Source organism: Ornithorhynchus anatinus, chromosome 5 (assembly GCF_004115215.2).
Source record: "Ornithorhynchus anatinus isolate Pmale09 chromosome 5, mOrnAna1.pri.v4, whole genome shotgun sequence".
Classification (NCBI taxonomy): domain Eukaryota; kingdom Metazoa; phylum Chordata; class Mammalia; order Monotremata; family Ornithorhynchidae; genus Ornithorhynchus; species Ornithorhynchus anatinus.
Genome location: NC_041732.1, coordinates 59,830,999 through 59,851,521, shown reverse-complemented (window position 1 = coordinate 59,851,521; position 20,523 = coordinate 59,830,999). Strand labels below are relative to the sequence as shown.

At 54.8% G+C, this 20,523-nt stretch overlaps 1 protein-coding gene across 1 annotated transcript in view; it reads right to left on the bottom strand.

The window, feature by feature from the left end:
* UBR4 (ubiquitin protein ligase E3 component n-recognin 4) overlaps positions 1 to 20,523 on the bottom strand; it is a gene marked incomplete at its 5' end in the record, with an annotated part of 148,943 nt that overhangs the window by 17,407 nt on the left and 111,013 nt on the right. The window contains 17 exon segments of the mRNA XM_029064851.2: positions 598 to 771; positions 1,214 to 1,404; positions 2,037 to 2,156; positions 3,294 to 3,401; positions 4,407 to 4,534; positions 4,983 to 5,070; positions 8,087 to 8,167; positions 9,036 to 9,055; positions 9,058 to 9,094; positions 9,097 to 9,234; positions 11,289 to 11,421; positions 11,810 to 11,972; positions 15,326 to 15,407; positions 16,818 to 16,959; positions 17,629 to 17,738; positions 18,307 to 18,464; positions 18,620 to 18,749. Of these exon segments, the coding sequence (XP_028920684.2) occupies positions 598 to 771; positions 1,214 to 1,404; positions 2,037 to 2,156; positions 3,294 to 3,401; positions 4,407 to 4,534; positions 4,983 to 5,070; positions 8,087 to 8,167; positions 9,036 to 9,055; positions 9,058 to 9,094; positions 9,097 to 9,234; positions 11,289 to 11,421; positions 11,810 to 11,972; positions 15,326 to 15,407; positions 16,818 to 16,959; positions 17,629 to 17,738; positions 18,307 to 18,464; positions 18,620 to 18,749 (2,003 nt within the window).

Here is a 20,523-nt window from a genome sequence, read left to right as displayed (position 1 = left end):
GTGAGACTCCTCAGACTCGAGGACACCTCCACCCGCCCGCCCTCGGCGACGGGCTGCCTTCAGGCTAAACACTGGGTTGGGATTCGGCTCCCTGTGTCCGCTCACGCAAAGTTAGGGATTCTCGACGCGGAAACCGGTTCCCGGGCCTAACGCTCCCAAACCCACATCAGAGCTGTCTTCAGCTCCGTCCCGCTGGAACCTGGAAGAGGGGGTCGGTTGGCCAGAGCCGGCTGGGAGTGCGGTGCGAGTTCTGCTTTTATCAGAGTGAGAAATGATGATGTTGACGATAAGGATAATAATTATAATGGAATGTGTTAAGTGCTTGCTATATGCCAAGCACTGTCCTAAGAGCTCGGTACATGCAACGTAGTCAGATCCCACAAGGAGCCCGAGGACTGAGTAGTAGGAATCCCCACTTTGTAGCTGAGGGAACCTAGAAAAGTGACTGGCCCATGGGCACACAGAAGTAAACAGGGGAGGCGGGATTAGAACTCAGATGCTGATTCCCAGGTCCGGGCTCTTTCCTCCAGGCCACGCTGCTTCCCCTGGTGGACCGGGGCAGGAGACACCCGGGCTTTTGGGAAGGCCGGGGCTTACTTCTTGGCACTGGGTATGTGCTTCTTCATGTAGTCGAGCGCGTTCTGGGTGATTCCCTTCTGGAGGATCAGGTCTTTCAGCTGGTGCCCGTTGCTGTTGTTTTTGATGCCCGCTGCGATTTTACAGAAGCAGTCCAGGAAGACTTTATCATCACCGCTGTGCTCCTCGTCGTACCTGGGAGGAGGTAAAGCACGTGAGGGCCCGGAACTCGGTCACAACGGCTTCCACCTCACCTCCCTCCTCTGGCCGCTCGGCCGCCTGAAAATGCCACAGATCGACAGAGAACCACATAAGGGCTCTTACCAAGCCGGGCCCTAGACTGGTAATTGAGGTATTCGTTCAGCCCTTATTACGTGCCAAGCACTGTACTAAGCGCTGGGACAGACGCAAGACCATCAGGTCCCACATGAGGCTCACAGTCGAAGCAGGAGGGGGAACAGGTATTTTATAACCATTTTTACAGACGGGGGGACCGAAGCCCAGAGAAGTGAGGCGACTGGCCAAGGTCACAGAGAGGACGAGTGGCGGAGCCAGGGTTAGCACCCACGTCCCGATTCCCAGACCCGGGCTCCTTCCGCTAGGCCACGCCCTCTCCCGCAAGTCCCAAGGAACGCACTTGTCGAAGCTGCAGTACGGCTTGAAGCGATCCACCAGGATCCGCATTTTCTCCATTTCGCCGAAGGACAGGTAGGGGATGATCCGCAGCAGGCCCTGCAGGACGCTGGGGTTGGAGCGCACGAAGGTGCTATTGATCTGGTCCAGGAGCATCACCAGCTGATCCTTGTCACCAGTCAGCAGGAGGTTCCCCTGCAAAAGCCAACCAGGGCCGGGAAGGGAGCGGGCGCCGTCGTGAGCGGCCCGACGTCCGCCGCAAGGAGAGCGCCTCTGCTCCCCTACCCTCAGCTACAGCCCAGATGGCTTTCGGAAGCAGCCCCATCCTTCCCTCCTGCCCATCGGCAGCTCTTAGGGATATCGCCCTTTAGCTGTCTCAGAGGTCTCCTAGAACAGTGTGGATTCAATCAGCTGGGACCGTTCTTGACTTCCTGCTGGGGATCCTTATATGTCCTCAGGGGGTCAGAAGATCATTCATGGTACTAACTAATTCATGTGAACTCCTTATGCGCTTAGGAAAAGGAAAGGAAAGGAAGGGGAAGGAAAAGGGAAGGGGAGACCTGGCTGCTTTGGTGCGAAAATCACATCTGGTGTCTTCTCCCCCATCTCAGTGGGACAGCCTTAAACTCGTGTGGTTTTCCGATCCTTCGCAATGACCCTGGGGGGGGGTCTGACTGGATAGCCTCGGGGGGCTGGGACGGGAGGGAGGGTTTAGGCGTTCGGCCAGGCCACGCCTGAGATGTCGTGTCCCCCTGCCACCTGAGTGGCGGAGATGGTGGAGCTGACCCTGGGCCCGGGGTCACGTACGCCACCGTGCCCTTGCTCACCTTGTCTTCGCTCAAGGGCTCAGCGTTGGACTCGTCCAGGATGATTTCCATGATGCTGAGCACTTGTTCCGCCACAGCCGCCCCTCCACTGTCCTTGCTTTCCTGCTCGGCCACCAGGGCCTGAGGGGGAGACCGGGGAACAAATTAAGGGGGAAGCACACACCTCGGCTGACCGGTTAGAACTGACTGACCTGAGAGTCTGGGATGGGGTGGCTAGAAAGTAAAAAACCAACTTTCTCCCAGGAGTCAGAGCCATCTCTGGATGGGGCTCCTGGGGACAGGACGGTATCTTTTTCTCTTTTTAAATGCAATTATGAAGTGCTTACTGTGTGCCGAGATAGATATAAGTTAATCGGGTGGGACGTAGTCCCTCTCCCACATGACTGTGAGCTCGCTGTGGGAAGGGACTGTCTCTCTTTATTGCTGTATTGTACTTTCCCAAGCGGTTACTACAGTGCTCTGCACACAGTAACCGCTCAGTGACTACAACTGAATGAACACGAGGCTCTCAGTCTAAGCAGGAGGGAGAACAGGGATTGAATCCCCATTGTGCAGGTGAGGACTCTGAGGCCCAGAGAAGTGAATTGACTTGCCCGAGGTCACACAGCTGGTAAAGTGGTGGAGCTGGGATCAGAACCGAGGTCCTCTGACTCCCTGGTCCACGCTCCTTCCACTAGGCCACGCTGCTTCTTAAGCGTTTACCGTGGGCAGAGCACTGTACCAGACTCGTGGGAGAGCACGACCCACTAGAGTCGCTAATTCTCTTGGGGACGGAGAGGGTCCTCTCCGGGGGGTGAGCCCGCCAGGCTGGCGAGTCCCTCGGGAGAGCCGTCCCCCCCGGATGACAATAATCACATTAATGGCATTTGTTAAGCGCTTACTATGTGCCAGGCACTGTACCGAGCGCTGGGGTGGACACGAGCACATCAGGTTGGACACAGTCCCTGTCCCATGCTGGGCTGACAATCTCAATCCCCTCTTTACAGATGAGGTAACTGAGGCAGAGAGAAGTGAAGGGTCACTCAGCAGCGGCGGAGCCGGTTCTAGAACCCGTGACCTTCTGACTCCCAGGCCTGTGCTCTACCCACTACGTCATGCCGCTTCTCTGATAGACTGCCCTTCCGCCTTCGGCCTGCCGCGTCCCTCCGGGCGAAGGAAAGCTGGGCCCGGGCCCGGGGCCGGCCCCTGAAGCCCCCCTTCCCACGACCCAGAGATCAGTTCTCTCCCTCCACCTTCCCCGGGGTCCCGCCTCCTTACCAAGTTGAGAGTTCCCAGCATGACATTCAGAGTGTTCATCTCGGGGTTGACCAGCTGCTGCCGATTCACTTTCACCTTTACACAGTAGCTGAACAGTTTGAGCAGCACCTGCCGAGGGACGAGCAGTCAAGCTCTGCAAGAGCGGTGCCGATCTCGGGGGGCCACATCCCCGCCGGGCTCCCGCCGGGAGGGCGGGCTCCCTGATCCTCCATCGTTGGGAACCCCCGCGCCCTCACAGAACCAGCCCCGGAGGCTTGGAGGCAGCCCCGCAATCTTCCGACCAGCCGGGGAGACTCCCGAATGCTTGGGACTTGGACCGGACCCAGAGGGACTACGCAGAACGGGCCTTCTTTGAAAAATGAACTCTTAAGGCCACGTAGGACTTTCTGAACCAAGGAGCTTTGGAAATTCTACTCGGCCTCATGAATCAGTAGGTCAGTCGAGCGCTGGGGAGAGTACAATAACAATCACGATGGTAATTGGTAAGCGCTTACCTTGTGGCGAGTACTGTTTTAAACAGTGGGGTAGATACAAGCTAATCAAGTTGGACACAGTTCCTGTCCCACATGAGGCTCACGGTCTTAATCCCCATTTGACAGATGAGGTGACTGAGGCACAGAGAAATTAAATGACTTGCCCGAGGTCACAAAGAACACAAGTGGTGGAGCCAGAATTGAAGCCCAAGTCCTTCTGAGTCCCAGGCCCATGCTCTATCCACTAGGTCACGGTATAACGGACATATTTCTTGCCCACAACCAGCTTACAATCTAGAGGGTCCGTGGTCTCACAGGGTGTAGGGGTCGCCCGAGGCGTGAGCCAGCTCCACTTCTGGAGCGGACTATCTCATCGAGACACGCGCTGGACACTAGCTTTGGGGCGACCCAGAAGAAAACCAGCATCCAACTGAGTCAGGGGGCGAGGCTGGCCCGAGAGGCCCCTGGGGGAAGCCAGGGAGCGGCATATCTGTGCCGTCCCCTCCAGGTCTGGAGGTTTGGACGAGCCTGGCCACAGAAGGCCCGTGCTGGCCGGAGGAAGTCGGAGACGGCGACCATTCTGCTGCCCCCCGGAGCCGAGCCCCCACTGGGCCCGGAGCGGCCCCCTTCCCTTGCTCACCGTCAGGAGGTGGCGGCCCTGCTTGAAGTCCTTGATACCCGCGAGCCTGTTGAGCATACAGTCCAGGCCTCCACACTGTGCCATCACCCCAGCCATCTTATACACCTCTTCCTCATCCTCTTCTTCATCTGCGAGAGACACGGCGGGGCCGGGGGTCGGGCAGTGCAGAGAGGCAGCGCCCCTCTACTTCTGGCAGCTGCCCGGCCCCTCGCGAAACCAGGCAATCGAAGGAAGCCGAAACAGCAGCTGCGTCAGGGGCAGTCGGCGGCCAAAGATTGGGAAAATGATAACCCGCCTTTAGATGCCGACCAAGTCCAAACAGGACTTGAACTCGGGCCACAGGCAAAGGTACCGTTACTAACAATCTCAGGTGAGGACGGGCGTTCCGGTGCCCTCCGATTTCAATTTCGTCGGTCTAACCAACTGAGAATCTCCTGCCAGCTGGAGAAAGTAAGGCCCTCAACTTTCTGGCAGAGTTACAAAAGGCAGAGGGAAGTTGTGAGGTGCGGAGAAGCTGGATCCTGGCAGCCCCCTTGGACGATACCAGTGGGATGGCGAGGGAAGCGGTGTCCTTACCCGTGGTGGAGTCAAGAGATTCAATAAATTCCTCAGTGGCATCTCCCAGCAGCCCCCGCATCCGGTAAATGATCCTCATAGGCTCTCCCTGGCGGGGGGAGGGAGGGAGAAAGAGTGAGAGAGTTGGGAAACGTTACTCCTGCAAAGACCAATGCGGCAGTTCCCCTTTTTACCTAGGAATTCCTCACCCCCGGCCGTTGGCCTCTCAAGCCCTCGTCAGCCCAGAGATGATGCTCACTCTCTGAGTCAGGTCCTTCGGCTTCCCTAACCAGTCAGTCGGTAGATCTTATTTATTGAGTGCTTACTGTGTGCAGAGCACTGCGCTAAATGCTTGGGAGTGTAAAATGAAACAATTGATCAGTGCGGCCAAGTGGAAAAAGCAGGGGCCTGGGCCTCAAAGGACCTGCATTCCCTTATCTAATCCTTTATCCATCAAGTCCATCACTTGTCTGCTGTGTGACCTAGGGCACAGCTGCCTTATCTGTAAACAGGGGATTGAGACTGTGAGCCCTATGTGGGACAGAGACTGCTTCCAACCTGATTTGCCTGTATCCATTCCAACGCTTAACAAATACCAAAATTATTATTACTTAAGACCGTCAACCCCACAAGGGACAGGGACTGCATCTGACCCGATTAACTTGTGTCTACCTCAACGCTTAGAACAGTGCTTGACGCAGCCAATGCTTATAGAATACAATAATAACAATCATCAAATCTGGGGAACCTGTTACCATGTTACCCCTTGCCACCTGAGAGGGCCGGTTATAAGCCGTAATCACCCAGTAGCATCGACTGCTCTTTGCCCAAGGCACTGTATCGGGGTGTTAAGCGTCATGGAAGAAGGAAGGGTTAGGAGCAGAGCGGTATCCTCAATTTCCCCTTTGGGCAAATTCCTCCCGTCTTGCCGGGGAAAGGGTATGGATCACGAGGGAGAAATCGGGTAGGATATTCTGACACTCCACCTCCTGCTGTAACTCATTCCTTCCAGTGAGGCCACATGCCCTGGAGCGCTAGTGGAAACTACCCAAGGAATCAGGCAAGAGGGAGGCTAATTAGAAGAGCTTTTAATTAAAGACCCGCGTGTCTTGGTAATCAGAGTCTGGAAAGGAGAGGGAGAAGTCGACTGCCCTAGGCGGCTTCGGATTCTGTTAGTGGCTTCACAGCAGGGAGAGGGTTAACGCTAGCCTGTTGGAACTTCGCCAAACCCATCTCCCACATGACTCTTTCTTTCAAAGCATTTTATTCTAACGAGGCGAAGCGATTCTGAGGACAGAGCGGAAGCAGCCCAGCTGGGCTCTGGGAGTGGGGAAGCCGGAGAGAGAAAACCTGTCGGAAAGCTTGGCTAAGCCTAATATGGAGTCCGCAGCGCTTCATGTCCCCACAGATACAGCAGAATAAGGGAAGCCCTTAGGGGAGGTCTGCTCAAAGACTCCGCTAGAGACCACCAATTAACCCGGCGGCGGGAGCCCTAGTGAAATGGCAGATCACCACAAAAAGCCAGAGAAGAAAAGGAGGGGAACAAAAGCTGATTTGAGGCAACTGGCTTATGAGCTAGTCCATTTCCTAGAGTCCCAGAAGGGTAACGAACAAAGGCAGGGAGAGAGAGGAGAGAGATGAAAGCCACCCGGCCTCGGTCGGCCCTGCTTCCATGCTCCGAACTGGGAAGCGTGGAGGAGGGCTTGCCCTGGAGCTTGGTCCTGGCCAGCCAGCTCAAGGGATCGGCGAAAAGTCCAGCCAAGTTTTCCGTGGACTTTAGGAGAGCAGCAGCATTTAGGAAAAGATTCTTCACTCACTGCTCTTTGCCTCCACCATCTTTCAGCTCCCCCATCTCTACTCTCTTGGGCTCAGCACTGCTGACCTGCCAGTTCCATTAGGTCCTTTCTCCTGGCTTCATTCAAACTTCACCCAGATCCTTCAGGAACCCCCTGGTTTCCTGCTTTCCTCCACCCGTTCTAAATATTTTCAGCAGGACATTTATTTGCCCAGACTGAACAGTAGGGTGGGAGGCAACTCTGAAGTCAGCCCAGCACAAAGTGAATGCATATTTATTCATTCATATTCTCATTCTCTCTCTCTCCCGCACACATCCCCCCCGCCCCCTCCCCCTGCCACGCCCTGGCACAGAGAGACCGCTCTCTCAATCCCCCACCCCCCAACCTCAAACACACTAGAACACATAAACACCCAGGTTTGCATTTGCCTGCCTTGCCTCTAGAATGCCAGCTCCTTAATGGCCGACAGGGCTTTTAAAGTTCCTTTTTGGGGTAGAGAGGTTACCCTGTTAGTGGCCTTCCCAAAGAATCTCACTGATAATGACAGTTTCCAACGGTACGCGAAAACAGAGAAGTAACTGGGTAAACAGTGCCATGGTGAAGAACTCTGTGGGCTAAGAACAGGAGGACAGTGTGCTGTCGTTTTCTTGTTTCGCTACAAAAGGGCTGCGGAGTCACGGATTAGTCACCGTGTTGCCTGGATGTCAATTTCCTCGGCTAGAAAACGAAGCCCCCCGGTTCCAGTTCCACTTCGGGCTGTCCTCTGGAATCTGCGGAGCTCTAGGGCTCCAGGGTCCCTCACTGCAGGCAACTAGTCAGTCCTTCAAGTCCTTACAGCCTCTTTAACCTCGACAGATTTACAAGAAATCTCCTCTCAGGTGGACCGGGTTTCCTCGGGTCAGAAGAGACTTTCACAGATGTGAGAAACTGCCTCCCCTTCAGTTTTGCTATCCTTCCTCAGCTCTGATAAGCAGGGCCCTCCTTCCTTTTAAAGTCCATTTTCAAAGTCTCCCGCTCCGGGAAGCATCCCGGATCAATCCCATCATCGTGTCTCCGTCAAGCCACCTCCACGGCCGTTTCGGGATGCTCCATTTTTCCACTTGGGTCTACTATTTACGTCTATCTCCTCCTACGGTGTGCGCGTTCGCTTACGTCTTCGCTCCTCTTGGGCAGGGATCGGCTCTTTCCCTTCTGCTGTATGGCCCCCAAGGAGCACAATGCAGCTCTCTGCCCACCATAGGGACTCAATAAATAGGACTGACCGGACACTCCAGAGCTCCCGACTCTCGGCGGATGAATACGAGGAGGGCCAACGCCCCGAGCACGTACCTCGTTTGTTGGGCACCAGACCTTCTTGTAAACTTCGGCCACGGGAAGGTCCAAGCTGATGATCTTATTGTTGACTAACAGCTGGAGGAAGAAGTTGAAAAAAGAGTGAACTCCACACTCTGGAAAACCGTGCTCTTCCCAATAACCCCCAAATGAGAGTTGTATTGTACTCTCCCAAGCACTTAGTACCGCGCTCTGCACATAGTAGGCACTCAATAAATGCCACTGATCGGTTGACTGATCGATGAGAGTTAACTCTATTAATGATACTGAGGGTCTGTCATGGATTCAAAGTTCTCCCGCTCCTGACCCGTAACCGACTTTGGGACAAGTATCTGATGGCTCTCCAATCTTCTCACCTTCCTACTTGGAGCGAAAAAAGGACGGTGAAATATTCCTAAAAGTCAAACTTGCCCAAGTATAGAATAGGCATGCCCAAGAGAGCCGATATTACTAGCCAGGTGATGTGGTCTTTTTTTAAAAAAATGGAATTTGTTAAGCGCTTACTACGTGCCAGGCATAGCACTAACTACTGGGGTAGAAACACGGTTCTCGGGTTGGACACAGTCCATGTCCCACGAGGGCTCCGTCTTCGTCCCCATTTGACAGATGAGGCAATTGAGGCACAGAGAAGGTAAGCGACTTGCCCAAGTGGTGCAGCTGGGATTAGAATCCAGGCCCTTCCTTGAGACTGTGAGCCCCATGTGGGATAGGGACTGTGTCCAATCTGTTTGGTATCCGTCCCAGGGCTTAGTACATAGGAGGCTCTTATCAAATACTACTGTCGTCTTCTGACTCCCAGGCCCACGCTCTATCTTCTAGGCCACGCTGCTTCCCTCTTGCTGACTTCTTGCTACTCTGCCACTTTGGATGCCACCCACCCGCCGCTCCCCACTTCCGCCACCGGCCCGCGCCCCCGCCGGCTTCGGCACCCGCGCCCGCCCGTCACCTCCATTCCACTGTCGTCTCCAGGAGGGCCACGAGGTCGCAGTCCTTGGCAGATCTTGTTCTTTGATGTCCCTCATTAGGGGGCCGATGCCCGGCTCGTTGCTGCTGTAGGGGTTGCCGGGCATTCTGCCCTGCAAAAAGTCTTCCTGCTGGGGATCCTTCTCCAGGGTCACAAAGAACTCCGTCACCTCGTTCTCCTCCTATGGACAGAGACGGGCAAGGCGAGGGACGATCCGACACATTACTCGATCCTCTGGGCGAGTGGGGGCTTACTGCGTGCAGAGCACTGGACTACGCTCTTATCCGCAAGATGCGGTTTCGTTTTTTGTTGTTTCTTTTAAAGGCCTTTATTTAGCTCTCCCTAGGGACCAGGCACTGTACTAAGCGCTGGGGTAGAAACAAGCTAGTCAGGTTGGACACGGTCCAAGTCCCACACGGGGTTCACCGTCTTAATCCTCGTTTCACAGACGAGGTAACTGGGGCACATAAAAGTTAAGTGACTTGACCAAGGTCACACGGCCGTTTTTCAGCAGTGGCCACAGAGAAGTCAGAGGAAACTAGGATCGGACAGGGTAGGAGTGGCTGAAGTCTACGTAGTTTTAAAAGACAATAAAATAAATCCTGATAGTATTCGATCACTGAGGCAAATGTTGGCGCTGCGAGGAGGAATGGATCCAGCAGTGGAATTTTTTGAGTGCTTCTGTGTGTCAAGTGCTCAATTACACACTAATGGAGAGATACGGAGAGAGACGAGGACAAAATGGCAGGCCCCGGTGTTCCTTATACCACGCTCCGATCGGACAGGGAATACCATGATTGACATCGGTCCCTTCGTGAGCGCACTAAGTAGGCCTTTCTCTGTCGTGTGCAGCAGCCACGCTGCCGCCGTCCCTGAGGCTGGAAATTCCGGTCTGCCGCTCTCTTGGCTAGAGGGAGGGGATCTTTTGGGTCATAGCCCCCAAACCCTTCTTACTCCATGGCAGGGAAACATACGCAGGAAGGTGAAGGAGGAGAAAGAGATCCTCGGTTCATGCCACCCACCTCAAGACCCAATTCCTATTCTCTAACAGCTGAACCAAGGTAGCAACGGAATGCCATTAGAAAGAAATGGTGTCCAGGAGGACTTCCCGAACTAAGCTCCCCTTTTCCTCTGCGAGGAGCCCCCACTCGCTCCCTCCGCTCCACCCCTCCCCGCCCCACAGCGCTTGGGTGTGTTCTGTTTATTTTATTAATGATGTGCACATATCTACCTAATTCTATTTATTTATACTGATGCCTCTTTACTCGTTTTGATGTATGTCTGCCTCCCCCCTTCTAGAACCTGAGTCCGTCGCGGGCAGGGATCGTCTCTATTTGTTGCTGAATTGTTCTTCCCAAGGGCTCAGTATATGCTCTGTACACAGTAAGTGCTCATTAAGTACCATCAAATGAATGACTGGCCCTGATTATTCATTCATTCATTCAACAGTATTGATTGAGCACTTACTACGTGCAGGGCACTGTACTAAGCGCTTGGAATGGACAATTCGGCAACGGATAGAGACAATCCCTGCCCACTGACGGGCTTACAGGCTAATCGACTGTACTCGATCTGTAATTTAATCAGTCTAATCTAGTTGAACTGATTAAACTGTAGCCCCAAGGCAGTGCTTAGGGGTTCTCGCTGAGAGCACAAAGAAAACCATGAGACTGCTGCAGTTAGGTGTCACTTCAGATGACGACTAAATGGCATCGAAGATGATGATTATCATCATCGTCGTCATTAATATTATCATCTCCATGATGCTGGCATTTGTCAAGCCCTTCGTCTGTGTCAAGCGCTGTTCTAAGCCCCGGGGTAGATTCGAGATAATCGGGTCGGACCCAGTCCCCGTCCCACCTGGGACTCACAGTCTTAAGTAGGAGGGAGAACGGCCTCTGAATGCCCATTTTGAAGATGAGGAGACTGAGGCGCCGAGAAGGGAAGTGACTCACCCAAGGTCAAAGAGCTGACAAGCGGCGGCACTGGGATTCCCCAAAGCCACACCCCATCATTGAGGGGCTAGGCTCTGGGGGCCGGAGGGCGGCCGCTGCCTGCGGTGTCACCGTGAGGCGTGTCTCGAGTGCGGGAGACAGAGCCGTCACGGAAAGACGAGGCACTGAAAGGGGTGTGGCCGGGAAGGCCGAGATCGGCAAAGAGCTGCCGGAGGGGACGGGGCCGACGGAGGGAGTGGGGGTGGGTTAACAGTCCTCCCGCGGGCCCTTGCTCACTTACAGGGTAGATGATGCTGCAAAGCCTCTCGAAGATGAAGACGGGTGTCCTGTAGTCGTCTAAGCTGTAGCGCTTGGCCGTTTCGATACACACAGCCATGAAAGCCTTCGTTTCGGATTCTGTACCTGCCGGGAGCAAGAGGAACGGATGGGTCTGGGGGAGGACTCCAACTGGTTCACTCAGCTGTATTTATTGAGTGCTTACTGCGTGCAAATGCTGCCACCGAAATTCTTCCGCTTCAGGAGACTCTTGAAAAAATACACTACCTGCCGGGCACTCTCGATTAAATGAGTTGCCAGGCTTGGGCTCCAAGCAGGGGGACTAGCTACTCATTTGGAGCACTGGGGGCAAAACGGGATTTCAGGAGGAATGAGACACGAGATGGGACAGACTTCAGAGAGCCTCCATTTTGGGGGACGAACAAATCTGGGCACGGCGCCCCGAAAGCCACGAGGGCAGTCACCCCCACGGAGGGGGTCGCCGAGGCCCCCAGCCCCCGGCCGCCCCAGGGCTACTGTAGTCATGTCTCAGGCATCTCCAACAGCATGTCCTGGGTCTCATCGATCAGTTTGGTCCTCTGGACCACCAGCTTGCGCAAGCACAGGTAGCCGTTGAGCACGGTGCCCACCAGGCGGCTTTTGAAGTGTCGTTTGATGGACTCCACCTCAACGAAGGAGGAGAGGAGACCTGTGGGGGACGTGAAACACAGTTAACCGGGTCGTCGGGCCGTGGGACGTCGCAGGTCCCAAGGAACGTGATGGCAGGGGAGAAGTTCCCAGACAAAGAGGGGAAAACAAGGCTTCAGGGTGGAAGGTGAGGATGGAGAACCGACAATGGAATCCTCTGGCCTTGAGAAGCTTCAGTTCAATCATTCCTCCCGTTAATCCAGGTGTTTAATGAGCGTTTACTGTGTGCGCAGCACTAAGTCTTTGGGAAGCAGCATGGCTCAGTGGCAAGAGCCCGGGCTTGGGACTCAGAGGGTGTGGGTTCTAACCCCGCCTCTGCCACTTGTCTGCTGTGACCCTTGGGCAAGCCACTTCACTTCTTTGTGCCTCAGTCACCTCGTCTGTAAAATAGGGATTAAGACTGTGAGCCCCACGTGGGACAACCTGATTACCTTGCATCTACCCCACCACCTAGAAGGGTGCTTGGCCTTGTCAAATACCATTATTACTATTTTTGTTGCTATTGGGAGAGTACAATGAGGTAGGTAGACACGATCCCTGACTAAAAGGAGTTTTACAGACTAAAAGGGGAGACGGACATTCAAAGAAGTTTCAGATGGATATATATATATATATCCATTATAAATACGCACTCCTAATTGCTGAGGGGCAAATTTCAAAGTGCTGAAGGGGAATAATAATAATATTAATGATGGTACTCGTTAAGCGCTTATGTGCCAAGCACTGTTCTAAGCGCTGGGGTAGATGGAAGGTAAATCAGGTTGTCCCACACAGGGCTTACGGTCTTAATCCCCCTTTTACAGATGAGGGAACTGAGGCGCAGAGAAGTGAAGTGACTTGCCCAAAGTCACACAGCTGACGATCGATAGAGTTGGGATTAGAACCCACGACCCCTGACTCCCGAGCCCGGGCTCTTTCCACTGAGCCGTGCCGCTTCTCTGGAAACAGACTCAAGTGAATAGGTGACTCGGAAGAGAGATCGAAGAGGGAAAGCGACGCTTTACTCGGGGAAGACCTCTTGGAGGACATGATTTTGGTGGGGATTGAAGATGGTGACGGCAGTCGTGTAAAGGATATAGAGACGGGGTTTCAGAGGGGGTGGGGTGGAGGAGGGTGAGCATGGCCATCAGATTGGCAGTGAGATGGGCAAGATCGAGGTACAGTAAGTTAGGTGGGTGCTAGGGGAGTGAAGTGTGCAGTCTGGATTTAGGAGATCTGTGAGGTGAGAGGGGGAGAGCTGACTGAAAAAGCCACAATTTTGGAGTGAAAATACCTCAATTATTATTAAAGTCGATAGAGAGGTAAGGAGTTTCTGTTGGATGAGAAGATGGATAGACGATCATTGAAACGCAGGGAGACAGGGATTGAGTGATATTTTTAGAAAAATGATCTGAGCACCAGAGTGAAGCATGGACTGGAGAAGGAAGAGATGGGAGGGAGGGAGGACAGCTGATACAATACTCGAGGAGGGACACAAGTGCTTGGAAAGCAGTTTGGATGGAGAGGAAGGGGTGAATTCTGGAGATGTTGTAAAGGCAGAACTAATGGGATTTGGTGACAGACCGAATATGTGAGGTGAATGAGAGATGAGTCAAGAATAATGCCAGGGTTACAGGCTCGTGAGACCGGGAGGATGGTGGTGCCATCTACAGTGATGGGAAAGCCAGGAGAAGGACGGGTTTGGGTGCGAAGATGGGGAGTTCGGTTTTCGACACGTTAAGTTTGAGTTGTCATGGGGACGGCCAAGTAGAGAGGTCTTGAGGGCAGGAGGAAATGTGAGACTGCAGAGGAGGAGAGAGGTCAGGGCTGGAGAGGTAGATTTGGGAATCATCCGTGTAGAGATGGTAATAAATAAAGCCATGGTGGTGAATGAGGTCTCCGAGGGAGTGAGTGTAGATATAGAATATAAGGGGATCTGTAGCCTTCGGGTACTCGGTATTGGCCCCCCCCCCCCCCCCGCATTCCCAGCCACGGCATTTATGTACATATATTGATATTTACAATATTTCCATTAAGGCTCCGTGACCTCTGGACAGTTAATATTCGCCCCACCCCCAACCCCACAGCCCTTACGTACATATCTTTAATTTATTATAAATTAGTTATTCATACTAATGTCTGGCTCACCCTTTAGACTGTAATATCATGGGCAGGGAATGTGTCTGCTATTTCTGTTGTTTTTTTAACTCTCCCAAGCACTTAGAACAGTGCTCTGCGCTGGAGTAGATACAAGCTAACCAGGTTGGACACAGTCCCTGTCCCACACGGAGCTCCCAGTCTTAATCCCCTTTTTACAGATGAGGTGACAAGGCACAGAGAAATGAGGTGACTTGCCCAAGATCACCCAGCCCACAAGCGGTGTTGCAGGGATTAGGCCTCTAACTCCCAGGCCCTCACGTCATCCACTAAGCCACGCTACTTCTCTGTGGGCAAGGAACGTGTCTACCAACTCTGTTGTACTGTACTCTCCCAAGCGGTTAGTACAGTGCTCTGCACACAGTAAGCACTCAACAGATACTATTGATTGGATGATGGGGAGCTTCAACTGCATCTTGAGGGATTCCCACGGTTAGAGGGCGGGAGAAAGAGAAGGAACCAGCCAAAGAGACGGAGAAGGAGCAGTCACAGAGTTAGGTGCAGAGCCGGGGGGGGGGGGGGGGGGGGGGGGGGGGGGGGGCCAATATCAGTGAAGCTAGACTGTGTTTCCAGGAGAAGGGGTGGCCCACAGTCTCCGAGGCAGCTGGAAGGCGGAGGAGGTTCAGGATGGAGTGGAAGCCGCCGGATCTGGCGAGGAGGAGGTCGTTGGTGACCTTGGAGAGGGCAACTGTCCATGGAGTGAAGGGGACTGAAGCAGGATTACAGGGGGGCAAGGAGAAAACTGGAGGAGAGAAGTGGAGGCGGCAGGTGTAGACAATTTCTCCTCGAGGAGTTCGGAGAGGAATGGTAGGAAGGAGATGGGGTGGATCACCGGAGGGAGTCGTGGGGTCAAGGGAGGATTTTTTTTTTTGTACGATAGGGGATGCATAAGCGTGTTTAAAGGCACTGAAGATGAAGGCACTGCAGAGCGAACAGTTGAAGATGGCAGTCAGGGAGGGGCAAGGGTTTTAATAAGATACAAAAGGATGGGATCGGCGGTGCGAATGGAGGGGGTGGACCAAGAGGAGGCGGGGAGGTCTTCTCTTGAGATACCGCTGGAAAGGATGGGCGATCCGGAGAGGGGGCAGAAGGAGGGTGGGGTGGGAGAAGCGCAGGGGAGATTTTAGGGAGATCACGCCTGACGGTTTCAACGGTCCCACTGGCACGTGACTAAGGGAGCGGGAGAAGAACCTCGATACGGGGCTTGGGCTGTTGTACCTGTGAGGCTCTTGAGGGCGTAGCCCTGCTGCAGGTCGGTGCTCAGGGTGGCTTCTTCCAGGGCCAGCAAACGGGCTATTTCCTGGAAGGACACAAAAAACCGTCAGGGTAACAGGGACTAATACCGAGCTCAACGATCACCACCCGAAGCTGAAAGGAACAGGGTGACAGTAGGCTTAACCTGCCCGTACAGTTCTTACACCGGAGACTCACTTTGACACCTCTAGTCGGTTTTACTCACCCTCTCTTTCTTTTCTGCTCATTATGGGCAGGGAACGTGTTGTCTGCTAAATTCTGCTGTATTGTACTCTCCCAAGGGCTTAGTAAAGCGCTCTGCACATGCTAAGTACTCAAATACGACGGACTGATTGATTCTGAGGGCTTATGGACATTTACTAGCCACTTGAAATGGTCGCCACGTCAAAGGAATGGCCAGAGAGAGCCGGCACCATTCCGTCTCTTTCACCACCCCGGGAAAATCTGGTCAGATGACCAGACCAAGCTCTTAATTTAACGCACATCAAAGATGGCCATATACGGAACTTTCCTTCCAAAGGTTCCAGTCAAGATGTCTGAACCGTGACATCAGAGAAATTTCCATCCTATTCTTCGCCGGGGCCGGACACTCAACGGAGCTTCTCCCAAACCACGGACACCTGGCGGTTCTGGGCCCAGATGCCTTAGTGGCAGAGAGGCGCAGGAGACACGCTTCCTCCCCCGGAGCTGGCGATATGCAAGCTACTGCCTCAGCCCAGCCACGTGGGTTCCTACAACGAGAAGTGCTCTGAAAACAGCTAGAGGGTTACAGGAAGGTGGTGGTTATAACTGTGGAATCTGTTAAGGATTTACGACGCGCCGGGCACTGTGCTAGGGTGATGGGCTGGATACCAGCAAATTGAGTTGGAGACAGTCCCCGCCCATATGGGGCTCACGATCTTAATCCCCATTTTACGGATGAGGTTGATGAGGCACAGAGAAGTGAAGTGATTTGCCCAAGGTCACGTCCCCGGACCCAGGTCCCACCTCTGGCCTGAAACGCCCTCCCTCCTCAATTCCGCCAATTACTCTCCCCCTCTTCAAAGCCTTTCTGAAGGCCCATCTCCTCCAAGAGGCCTTCCCAGACTAAGCCCCACTTTTTCTCATCTCCCACTCCCTTCTGCGTCGCCGTGACCTGCTCCCTTTGCTCTTACCCGCTCTCCCCACCCCACAGCACTTATGTATACGCCTGTAATTTTATTTCTTTATTTTGATGCCCGTCTTGCAGCCTCTAGACTGTGAGCTCATCGTGCGCAGGGACCGTCTCTCTTTACTGCCGTACTGTGCTTTCCCAAGCACTCAGTACACTGCTCTGCACACAGTAAGTGCTCCATAAATATGATTGGATGAGGTGGCGGAGCCGGGATTAGAACAGGTCCTTCTGACTCCCAGGACCGTGCTCAAACCACTAGGCTGTCCTGCCCCAAGCTTTCGGGGGTAGCGGGGCAAGGGATACCTTTGTGATGAGGTTGCCGACATAGGGCAGGACTCCCCTGGCTGCCAGGTACACCTTCCAGTGTGCAGGCTTGATGAGCTTCTGATACAGACCCAGGTACTCGGCTGCACATTCCCCCGCGATGCTCAGCTCGTCCAGGTAACTGGTCAGTGAGAAAGAGTCGGGGGTGAGGGGAGGGAAGGTAAGACTCAGTAAGAAGCCTAGGAGACCAAGGAGCACTTTGGAGCTCACAGATCCCGGAGGGAAACTCAGAACAGACAAAAGATGAGACCCTCGCTTCCCGACTCCACGAGGGAATTGACCGGAGCAGGAAGGTGCGGGGGACGGGAGGCCTGAGAGTGGGAGGGTGCTTCTGGGGGGGGGGTGGTTCCGAAGACCATTAAAGAAACCCAGAGTTTGGGAGTTCAAATCCCAGAACCAGCCTACAGGGAATAAACAGCACTAGGGGCAAGCCACTATCACTCACGGGGGCCTCAGTTTTTCCGTGAGAAAAACGGGAATACGCAGCCAAAGCTTCCTCTCAGGGCTGTCGCCAGGGAAGACCGTAAGCCTTCTAACAAAATCGAGTGAGAAGACTGGGTGACCCTCCCACACGTCACAGCCCTTAAGTTGCCCTGGGGCAATGAATTTCCCAACACCCCCAAATCAACGCTGGTTTGGGTCTTTCAAATAACAACCGCTCCGGGGCCCAGGAGCACCCGCAGCCCGTCCCGCTAGCTCGGCTCCCTAAAACCTCCACAAGCCGAAGGGGGAGTGGTGTGGTGTCGGGGGGTGGGGAAGGGGGAAGACGGCTGTGCTCCCAGGCCCGTACCTGGTGAGGAGGTCCAGGACCTGTTGCTTGCGGCTAGGGATGGTCGCCAGAGCTTCCACGATGGTGCAGGCCGCCTGGCGCGCCGCCTGGGTAGCGGGGGTGAACAGAACCTGGGGTGCCCAAGGAGGAGAAAAACGCCACGGGGCTCAGTCTGCCGTCCATCACCGCCCTTCCCCTCATCACCCGGGTCTCACGCTGATCCGAAGAAAAGATCAGAGATCATCAGCTGGCCCCCGATAGCCCCCAGTCCCGGAAAGAGTCTCCCAGGGTACGCAATCGTGTGGCAGCCGTTACTGTTGGTCGGCGCTTACTCTGTGTGGAGCACTGGCCTAAGTGCTGAGGTGGATGCGAATTAACGGGGTCAGGCCCAGTCCAAATGGGGGCTCACAGGCTAAGGGCCCGAGTGGAAAGGCCGTGCCCTTCCAGCGACCCGAGACCCGGAGCCAGCAGAAGCAGAGCGGAGGAAGGAAGGGAACCCGGAGGCGCCGGCGGGCAGAGGCCGGGTTTACCCGGGGCCGGCTCCACCGGGGGGAAGGGGGAGGAAGGGGGTGGACGCGGCAGGCGACCCGACAAGGAGCCAGGCTCGGGCGGGTGCAGGGGACGGGGCGAGTCGGGGAGCCGGAGCGGAGGTTCCCCATCTCCCCGGAGGAGCGGGGAGCGGCGGGACGGCGGCCCCACCTGCCGCAGCCAGTTGTTGTGTCCCAGCTTGAGGTCCAGCGGGGAGGTCCTCTTCCCCCGCCTGCTCATGAACTGCTTCCATCTCCACGTGTATTTCTCCGACAGGTACAACTGGCGAAGCTCCGCTCTGCTGGGCGGTTTCCCGTTGGCGTCCACCCCTACGACGTGGAGAAAGGTCAGGGAGAGACCTCCGCCCAGGAGGTCGGCGGGGTGGGCGGCTGGAGAGGGAGCGGGGGAGAGGGGGGCCGGAGGGGGGGGCTCCGGGGTGGGGGTGGGGGGCCGGGACGGAGCCATCTTAAGGAGAAAGGCGCACCTCTGGCTGGCAGGCACTTCTTCCACGTCTCGTACGAGGCTTTGGGATCTCTTTTGAGCCACGGCTGAGCCTGGGCGTGGATCTCGTTGCAGTAGGGCTTGACCGTGGTCAGAGCCTCCACGGGGACGTCCTGCGGTCAGGAAGGCAAAGGGGACGACGGTTTCAAAACGAGCGCGGAGCGGGGATGAAAACTCAGGCCCTCCGACTCCCAGGCCTGCGCTCTTTCCATAGGGCCACACCGCTTCCCAAGTGAATACGTGTCAATCAGGTCCCGACTGGGGCTCACGGTCTAAGTTGGAGGGGGAACAAGTATCGAATCCTAACTTTACAGGAGGGGACTGAGGGCCAGAGAAGTGAAGTGACTTGTCCGAGGTCACGCGGTAGACAAGCGGCGGAGCCGGGATTAGAACCCGGGCCCGGGCTCTTTCCACTAGGCGTTACCTAAACAGCTCCAATTCTCTGCCACAGAGGGAGAAATGGGATCTACCAGACCACAGGCAACTAGATCTGAAACACCGGGCACCGATATGCTTGTTTCCTCACAACCTCGGGGGAGGGAAGAATTACTTCGGGCTCTCCGTGGCCGGTCACCGATCTACCAACCACAGAAGCTCCGGTTAGACTTCATCTGAAAACCACGGGCCTAGGAGTCAGAGGGCCCGGGTTCTAATCCCAGCTCCACCACCTGCCTGCTGTGTGACCACGGGCAAGGCACGTCACTTCTCCGGGCCTCAGTTTCCTCAAATGGAAAACGGGGATTCACTTTCTGTTCTCCCTCCAAGCAGCGTGGCTCAACAGGAAGCAGCGTGGCTCGGTGGAAAGAGCCCGGGCTTGGGAGTCAGAGGTCATGGGTTCGACTCCCGGTCCTGCCGCCTGTCAGCTGTGTGACTGCTGGCGAGTCACTTCACTTCTCTGTGCCTCAGTTACCTCATCTGTAAAATGGGGATTCACTGTGAGCCTCCCGTGGGACGACCCGATTCCCCTGTATCTCCCCCAGCGCTTAGCACAGTGCGCTGCACATAGTAAGCGCTTAACAAATACCAACATTATTGTCATTATTATTGTTATTAGACCGTGAGTCCATGTGGGACAGGGACCGTGTCCTACCTGGTTAATGTGGATCTACCCCAGCATTTAGAACAGTGCTTTTTTGATAGCATTTGTTAAGGTTTTACACTGTGCCAGGACCTAGGCGCTGGAGCAGATACAGGCTAACTGGGTTGGACACAGGCCACATCCCAAACGGGGCCCACAGTCTTAACCCCCAGTTTACAGATGGGGCGACTGAAGATAGGTGACTTGGCCAAGGTCACACAGCAGGCCTTGGCTCGTGCGCTAATGATAATAATGTTGGTATTTGTTACGCGCTTACTATGTGCCGAGCACTGTTCCAAGCGCTGGGGTGGACATAGGGGAACCAAGTTGTCCCACATGGGGCTCACAGTCTTAATCCCCATTTTACAGATGAGGGAACTGAGGCCCAGAGAAGTGAAGTGACTCGCCCACAGTCACACAGCTGACGAGTGGCAGAGCCGGGATTCGAACTCATGACCTCTGACTCCAAAGCCCGGGCTCTCTCCACTGAGCCACGCTGCTTCTCTATCCTCTATCCTCTGTCCACTAGCCCGTGTTACTTCTCTAGACAAGCAGCGTGGCTCAGCGGAAAGAGCCCTGGCTTGGGAGTCAGAGGTCATGGGTTTCAATCCCGGTCCTGCCGCTTGTCAGCCGTGTGACTGCTGGCGAGTCACTTAACTTCTCTGTGCCTCAGTTACCCCATCTGTAAAATGGGGATTCACCGTGAGCCTCGCGTGGGACGGCCTGATTACCCTGTATCTCCCTCCCCCTGCGCTTAGAACACTGCTCTGCACATAGTAAGCCCTTAACAAATACCAACATTACTAGAG